The 8,616-nt window shown below is 42.1% G+C and overlaps 1 protein-coding gene across 1 annotated transcript; it reads right to left on the bottom strand.

Moving 5' to 3' along the window:
* Positions 1-3,090: 3,090 nt before the first annotated feature.
* LOC147630155 (putative alkaline/neutral invertase F) lies at positions 3,091-8,321 on the bottom strand. The gene is made up of 4 exons (XM_086811799.1): positions 7,473-8,321; positions 5,290-5,724; positions 4,317-4,875; positions 3,091-3,696 (listed from the first exon to the last, which is right to left on the bottom strand). Exons 1-4 carry the CDS (start codon positions 7,908-7,910, stop codon positions 3,398-3,400), a joined length of 1,731 nt encoding a protein of 576 aa, XP_086667925.1. The 5' UTR covers positions 7,911-8,321; the 3' UTR covers positions 3,091-3,397.
* Positions 8,322-8,616: the final 295 nt, after the last annotated feature.

Genomic DNA, 8,616 nt, shown 5'->3' with positions numbered 1-8,616 from the left:
AAACCAAATTGCTAGAGCAAATCAGCAAGAGATTGGATCCTAATAGGGCCAAATGGCAGGAGGGAAATATTGAGTTAAATGAATGCTGGGATGCCCTTCTAAAGTTGGGAAGAGAGAAATCATTTGGATGGGATGGACTATCTGTTGAGTTATTCATTGCATTCTCGCCATCATTAAAGAAATTTGTATGGAGAATTTGTAGAGAGGCATTCAAGACATATAATTTGGATAAGGATTTAAAGGAAGGGTTGGTGAAACTCATTCCTAAACAGAATGTCTGTGATAGATTTAATCATTGGAGGCCTACTACATTGTTGACTGTTATATACAAAATTTTGAGTAAAATCATTACCATCAAGATTACTCCTGCTCTTCAAGAGATCATATCTGAGAAACAACATGGCTTTATAAAAGGAAGGTCTATATATGACAATATCTATGCTCCTATGTTGGGGAGAGATGTGGCCCTGAATACCAAACAGAAATGCACCCTTTTGCAACTTGATTTGGAGAAGGCTTATGATGGAGTACACTGGTCATTTGTGGCTAGAGTAATGGAAAGAATGGGGTTTTGGATTCAGAATGACCTCTTGTATATACACCCTTACTTTGGGAGAAAACTCCAAGTTATTGCTGAATGGGAGGGTGGTTGGGGAATTTGAGGTGAACATATCAGTTAGACAGGGCTGTCCACTTGCTCCTCTATTATTTGCTATTGCTTCTCGCCCTTTGATTGTGGTTTTAGAACATGTCTCTACTGAGGGGAGGGTAACTCGACTAAAGCTAAACAATTGGTCATTCAATGTTTTGCACATGACTCCTTACTCTTTTTGAGGGCTGATAATGATAATGTCAAATTGGCTTTAAACATCATACATGAGTTTGCTGATGCCTCTGGATCCAAATATAATATCCAAAAGTCTAAATTAATAAGCCTCTTTGAGGATAATTATTTTTACTTAGAAAGATGGGGATGTGAGGTTGTTAAGAGGGGACAAATTGAGCATTGGATAGATTCTTTATGAAACTTAAGAAATGGGAAGGCATCAGAGTCCTTTTCCATGATAGGGTGGCTATATGTAACACAATATTAAATGCATATATCATGTTATTATGCCTAGTGTTGTTGGACTTTGGAAAAGGACATTGGCAAAAGATTGTTAAAGCCTGTAAGAGACTTTGTATGGAGGAATGTTGGGTCCAACAAAAAGGCATTGGCCTGGTTTGCCTAGGAAAGACTTAGCCTGCCTAAAGTTAAGGAGACCTTAGTATTCTTCATCTTCACTCTCGTACAATTGCCAGGTTGCCTTTGCCTCTACCCAAGTGTCTTCAACAGAAGGAGATTTGGACAAAGATGTTAAAAGAGTTATGGTTTGGGATGGATGTGGTAGGGCTTCAGGAAATTCTTTGATATGTTTAGGGATCTGGTGGACTCATAAGTTTAATCCTCCCTTAGTTTTGCAAGACCCTAAAATAGTCAAAACCCTAAACAACAAAGGATTGAGAAGGTTTTCTAACAGCTAGGATGCGGTATCAATTGGGTTGAAGGAGCCTAAGCAGTTGGAAGTGAAACTTGGATTGACTCATAGGGATGGACAACTTGCTAGACATGTATTGGATGAGGTGCAGAAAGGTTGGACTTCCACAACAATGGATGAGACTTGTTGGTTAAGGGACTGGGTCTGGTTTAATGGATCTAAGCTGGATAGTGGTGCAACCAAAGCTCTGTAACCAAGCACTAAGAAAGAGTGAGGATAATGTTATTTATTGTAATAAAATCTGGAGAGTGAGCTGCAGTTCTAGTTGCTGGAGAAAGAAATGGAAAGCAATATGGGAGTTTAAAATGCCTACTAAATCTTAGGTTTTTCTATGGAGAGTGTGCATGGGAGCCTTGCCTATTGGATCTAAATTGGTATAGAGGAATTTTACCAGTGGATGTTGTCCTAGATGTAAGACTGGTTTAGAAGATGGAAAGCATGCATTTTTTGGTCCAAGATTGGGAAATGGATTCATAGTAACTTAGGGGTACAAGGACGATGGGGGGACTCGTTATTAGGGAGATGAACAGCCAATGTTGGACATGTTGATTTGATTTTTAATATAGTCAAGTTTTGCTGCTTGTGGGAGCTCTGGAATTCCAAGAATTGTATTGTTTTTCAGAAGGCTTTGTGACACAAGAATTGATATGAATGGGTTGATACATAAGTGTATATGTATGTGCTGGTCTATATGTTTGGTTAACAAGTTGAATGGGGTAGAGCTGGTTCAGATGATTCTAGCCCTGCAAAGACAGTCATCACTTGATCTTTTCCTCTGGGAGGGACCTTCATTCATACTAGGCTTTGCCTAACTGTGTGGTCTATTTGCTTTTAGGGCCTTGCAACGCTGAAGTTGGAGTCCAAACCAATCTTATATGGACCTAAAACTAAGAGATGGTACAAGAAGGTGAAGCAAATAAACTACACTTTTGTTGCCTTTATTGAGAACCCACTGGCACCAGATCGACATTCAAAATATGGTTCAAGCAAGGAGATGTGTTGGAGAAACATGCACCCAAGGGATGTACCATTGAGGCTATGGTAGAAGCCTACATTCTACTTGGTTATCAAATATCTTGGGAAAATTTCTCTTTTGTGCTTGAGAATGATAGATAGGATTTGATTTGTAATTTGCTTAATAGAGTTTGACGGATAAATTAGCTGCTGTTAGTTTGAAAGGATGTAAGGCTTTTTGACTAATACATATATACATATATATATGTGTGTGTCCAAAAAAAAAAAAGGGTTTAACCTTACCTCATTAATCAATTAATGGGACTCCTTAGAGTGAATATGAATTTAAAGGGGCTCGTTAGAGGGAATAGCAATACAATAGTAAAGCATTAATTAATTAATTAATTAATTAGGGGCAGAGTGAATACGAATAGAATAGCTATTCAATAGTATAGCATTTCTGAGATTCCATGAGAGGGGGAGTAATGAGCGCAAACTCGCAATCGTTGCTATGCAGAGAAGTGTGCAAAAACACAAGAGTTATGAAACGGGTCCCTGCCCGGCGGGGATGTGGGTTTTCTTTTAATGGGCACAGACATGAAGGAAAGTGAACATATATATATATATATATACTCGTGACCCAAGCCGGGGAAAAAAGGTTCTGTTGATTAAGGACCAGCTAGGCACCTTTCTACTCGTTGAATCATGTAAGTTTGGGTTGGAATGGGATATTTTTCCCCCTCCCACAGTCCCCCTCTTTGTTACTCGGCGTTTGTCGCTGCTCAAAATGGTACATGGAAGTGACAATATGGTATACATGAAAGACCCATCTATCTATAAGGAGTCTATGCATAAATAGGTTCATCTAAATCAACATAATTGGAAGGTGGCGTGTAGGTTTTGTATTAGACTGTCCAAGAGGCTGATCTGGGCATGCATGCGGATTTGGTCTTCTTGTCGTCCTCCAGAGAGATCATGCCAAGGTGAGAAGGGTCCTCCAACATCATCTTCGCCACGAGGTAACCAGCTATGGACCAGGTTTGAAATTTCCGGGCCTGCTTTCCAATGAAACGGCCCAGCGTCCCATCATAGTACTCAGGCCAATGGTCTTTCGAAAGCCTGCTCTCCAAAAGCTCAATAGCTCTTCTGGCTATGTGTGGCCTTCCTGTCTTGATGCAGGCAGCTGTGAGCAGCCAAATGAGCACTGCATGTACATAAAATTCAGGGGAAAAAAGTCACCACAACCATTAAATGACACTGGCATAGCAGTCAGTTCTCATATTACTCTATGAAGTTAAAACTAATGACCTGGCATTTGTAATCAACAGGCTCCATGTCATCTTCTTTTCATTGTTTCCTTCGAGTGTAGATTTTGGGCTCACCAATTTCCATATCTCTACACTATTATTCTCATTATTCTTGCCCTTTCCACAGCATTCATCCATTAGCATGTCGCTCTCTCTGTGGCCATCTCATTTTGCCACGTGGCAAGGTCACTCTCTGTGGCCATCTCATTTTGCCACGTGGCAAGAGCGTACAAGGAAAGACAGATTGTTGTAGGAGGAGCGGGTCCCCACTAGTCAATGTAAATAAAATTCTGTCCAGTCCTCCAAACTCCGACCATCCCTTGCTTATCAGATGGGCATGGGGGAGATTCCTTCAAAGGACGGTAACCTAATTACACTTATTCTAGTGCTCTAGCCTACTCTAGACACGACAAGTGAAGTATCTAGTCAATAATCATAGGTCTTTCAACATACAGAAATATACTAGCAACTGGTACTGGACAGTGCGATAGAGTTGTGAGAAGAATTATTTACTCACCTGGCCAAGAGCCCCCATTGTGGTAGCTCCATCTTGTGTTCTTGGGATCACATCCAGTCACAATTCTCCACTGATGCCCTTCTAATGCAGGGTATGCAATCTTAAGAGGCATCTCTCCGATCAGATCCTGCCACCTCTCCTCCAACAGGTCCATGATACCTTCCTCCTGTTCCGGAGTTGCCAGCGATGACAGAATCGCCACACAATTGCCCAAGCAAAACCATCTGAAATCCATCCTAGCTGGACTCACATTGCCTATGAAGTAGCCCCCCTTCATGGGCATGAAATCAAACACCCAATCTGGAATCGAATCAGGAATCACGTTGAACTTGTTCACAGCAGTGTGTGAATACTCTTCTGTTTTGTACCTATACACGTTATTCAGCTGCTGGAAGTCGAGCCAGAAGTAGGATCTAATGTGGAAGTTGAGAGCTTGAAGCCGTTTATCGATTCTTTCTAGCAGTTCCTTACCGTCTCCCTGCGGCTTGAGCATTAGTTTAGCACAACGCAATGCCATGTGGAAGAGAGCCTGGATTTCTATGGGGTAGCCATAGATTCCCTGCGGCAGAGATAGTAATTAGATGCAGGTATGTCATGAGTCTGCGGCCATGTAGCATCATAATTGATAAGGGGTTCAAATCTCTAGGAAGGTGACCGAATTGAAATCTTACAGCAGCCGCTAGACGCCATGTTGCCTATCACTAGAAATATTCAAATGCATTACACTCCAGAGGTGGATTAAGCTTAACTAAGTTAGTAAATACGTAATATGTTGAGAACGAAAACAAACTTGTAATATGTTGTAGTGTAGGGTGGATTAATTTAAACTAAGTTAGTAAACAATGTTGTTAAGGGTAGATTAAGTAAGCTTAAAGTAAGTACGTACATAAGTTGTCAAGGGTAGATTAAGCAAGCTAAACCAAGTTAAGTTGGTGATTAACAGTTACTATGGGGTTGACGTAGACAAGCTCACCATTCTGCGATCGACCATGCAGCAGCCATCGGCACAGAGTAAGGTAGGGAACGTATCGAAGCCTTCGGAAAGGCAGAGGTTGAGGACGAGGCGTATGCCGCGTTGGCAGTCGGGCATGTCGGCGAGGGAGTGGTCGCCGGTGGACTTGGTGTACGCACGGAGGAGGATGATCCACCAGAAGCCAGAGTCCACGGGCGCCACCCTCCCAATGGCGCTCTCCCCGAAGTCCGGCATCATCCGGTCCTGCTTCCGCACCGGGTCGTGCAGCACCTTGAAACTGGCCGGCATGGCCCCCTTCCCCAGTGTGAAATTGTCGATCCTCTTCTCCCAGTTGGACTGCAGCCGCAGCGCCTTAAGCAGGAAGTTCTTCACGATTTCCGGCTCGTTGTTCATCAGAAACGCCAGCGCACTCGGCACAAAGTCACGAACAAACACCTGCAGCCGCGCCAAAGCCAAGTAAACTAAGCTTAATAAAGAAGCTTTCGAAAACAAAGACCAAAATTTCCATGTAAACTTTGCCCCTTGAACTTGAAGGTTAAGGAGGATTGAAGGTCCTTCCTAGGCCTTGAAATCGGTCACTTTAGGTAATCAACTCCTATATATATATATATATATATTCTAGTTTTCTAGTAGAAGCAAGAAAATGATCTCAAAATGCAAGTAAAAACAAATTTCATTTGAAGGGCTAGGTCCCTTGTGTAGAGAACAGGAAGTCTTGAGATCAAATCTTGACGGACATAAACGATGTACACAAGTGTGTCATCTTGTGTACAATGGTATTGAGTACTATATGACTTGGATTTGCAAACCAAATTTTGAGTAACATGGTATATACAATGAGATTTTTTGTGGATTTAGAAAAGAAAAGCCCCCTAAGTCTAATACCCTATCATGCAAGTTGATCCAAACCACATGAACAATAGTAGCTCAATGATATGTGATATTCTACTCTCAACACACTGCCAAACATCAACAATGCCAACTCACACTTAGGTTGTGAACAAAGCTTACACTCACATCTAAGTGCCCATAGGCTCTTGCCCAAGTGGTTAGCTCACAACCCCTACCTAATAGGTCTCAATTTCCAACCCTACATCTCTAAAAAAAACGCATAACCCACCTAACCAATATGTCTTGATTTCCAACCCTACACCTCTAAAAAAGTTGCAAATGGCATCTGGCCATCTCGGTGATCTAAGGTAATCTAAATCACATACCAGACAAAGCATAGTAACTTAAAGCTTAAAACAAGTTTCAGAGAGAAAATCACTCAAAGCAGATGATTGAGAAAACTCATTCCCACATTGCATATAGCTTGCCAAAAGTCTCTTTTAGTGGAATTATGTAAATATGCATCTAAAGCAATAGATGCAAAGAAATAATGACAAAAACTCCCAAATATCCAGCTAATTAGAAGAATGAATTGTAATCGAAACCCAAAACCTACCAACCCACTTGTCGTTTTAATATATAACATTAGTTATCAATTATTCACTATCAAAGTTTAAAAACAAAAAATGTAAAAGAGATATATAAGTATAATTATATAAATAAACATTAGTTATCAATTCACTATCAAAGTTTAAAAACAAAAAATATATAAGTATAATTATGTAAATAAAACATAATTGTTAATTAACGAGACTCAACTATCACGTCGTATCAAATTGTTACAAGTAAATAATACTACAATTAAATATATGAGAATAAATCTTTGGCACTATTCTAATTTCACACGCCTACTGAGTGCCATTTATGCTTTTAAAGTAAACAATAAATTACATACAATTGGTTGAATTATTATTTTCCAAAAGATGCAAATTAATGCATATATCCAAAAGTAAATAAAAGAAAAACAAAGACATATTGCAAAAATAGAACATTAAGCAAAGAGGCAAGATAAAGCTACCCAACGAAAACACAAAAAAGGCAGAAAATGAAAACAAAACTAAGGAGCCACATATTAAATCTAAAGTTGACTCATTTCAAAACTACAATATATAAAAATATTATTGGTGCCTAGTCTAAAACAAAATAATGACTACAATTTAAAAAAAATGATTTATTTGCCAACCGCGAGGTAGTGCAACGGTTACAAATTTCAAGCTAATTCGAAAAAAAAAAGTGATTTTATTCAATTATAAATTTCTAATTATCGATTTACATGTCGGCAGCAATACTACCTGGTCGTAGTTAAGGGCCTCATCGGAGTGATCGCTAGCGGCGATGGTGCCAACCGGCTTGCTTTGGAAGAGGACGATAGATTTTCTCAAGCACTCCCAGGCCTCGGCGAACATGGGGTGTGGCTCGAAGGAAGAGATCTCAGATCGGGGGGACTCTGCACCGGATCTGAAGCTGGGCGAGACATTCAGGACCAGGCCCTCCAGGCAGTCAGAGCTCCGCACCGTCTCCAAGCTCCTGCTCAGACGCGGCGACAAAGACGCAACCGACCGCTCGTCCGAATCCGTATACGACCTTTGCCTCACAATTCCAAACTCGAAGGCCCTTCCCTCCCCAAACCCACCATTCTCGTGCAGCACTCCATTAGACAAAGGCTCCGTCCTCCTCACAAAGGGGCGATCCGACGGCAGATCCACAGTCAGCGGCGTGATGTTAAACATCTCTGCTAAGCTCGTCTAGCTCTAGGACTCGTGACACACAGAGCAGGAAAATGTTAGGGTTAGGGTTAGGGTTTTCTAGGCTTCTCAGCCAGAGAAGAATTGGTAGAAGAGACAGCTAGAATTCCCTGGCTATGGTATGTGAAGCAAGGCTGGCCTGCCAACAATGGGAGAAGCAGACATGAGCTAGAAGGAGAAACACCAGACGGAATTTAAGCTATCACTAGACGGGGCAGACGCACTACAGCTAAACGAACTATACGTAGAATTGACGGAGAAAGGAGAAGGGGAGGGCATGGGTGGACGGGCTTTATTGGCATGGCTCGGTGCTGAGCTGGACCACGTCCCTGCCGAATGCGGACGGCCCGCCCTCTTCCCTGCCTCGCCGCCTGCGCCGCCGATCCGGCAAAGAGCGGGCCGGGATCGCATTTTCTCGTGAATGCCTCATGCCCTCCCGTCGACGTGGCAATATGGGCCCCACCGGTGTCGTACGTTTTAAGAGGTTTGAAGCTTGGCTTGCCAGTTGGTCACGCGCCTTCCGCCTGTTTTTTATAGCATGCATGATGCGATCGTTTTAACAGGGCAACGGGTCGTTCGCCTCGGCCCACGGTCGAGCGGCGAGCCCAGCCGTCCGACAAGACAAGTGCCCACGTAGATGCACGGGCGTGGACCGCAATGCCACGTATAGAGTCAAGGACAACAAAATCAC

This window comes from Cibotium barometz, chromosome 17 (assembly GCF_041138505.1).
Source record: "Cibotium barometz isolate CiBa-2024 chromosome 17, ASM4113850v1, whole genome shotgun sequence".
Classification (NCBI taxonomy): Eukaryota; Viridiplantae; Streptophyta; class Polypodiopsida; order Cyatheales; family Cibotiaceae; genus Cibotium; species Cibotium barometz.
Note: the sequence above shows the minus strand (reverse complement) of the source record. Positions and strands in the feature narration are given on the sequence as shown.

Coding starts and splice junctions, on each gene's coding strand:
- LOC147630155 (XM_086811799.1), bottom strand. CDS start 7,910: ATGTTTAACATCACGCCGCTGACTGTGGATCTGCCGTCGGATCGCCCC. Junction 5,725..7,472: donor AGGCCCTTAACTACGACCAG/GTAGTATTGCTG, acceptor GCGCGGCTGCAG/GTGTTTGTTCGTGACTTTGT. Junction 3,697..4,316: donor CAATGGGGGCTCTTGGCCAG/GTGAGTAAATAA, acceptor ATGTACATGCAG/TGCTCATTTGGCTGCTCACA.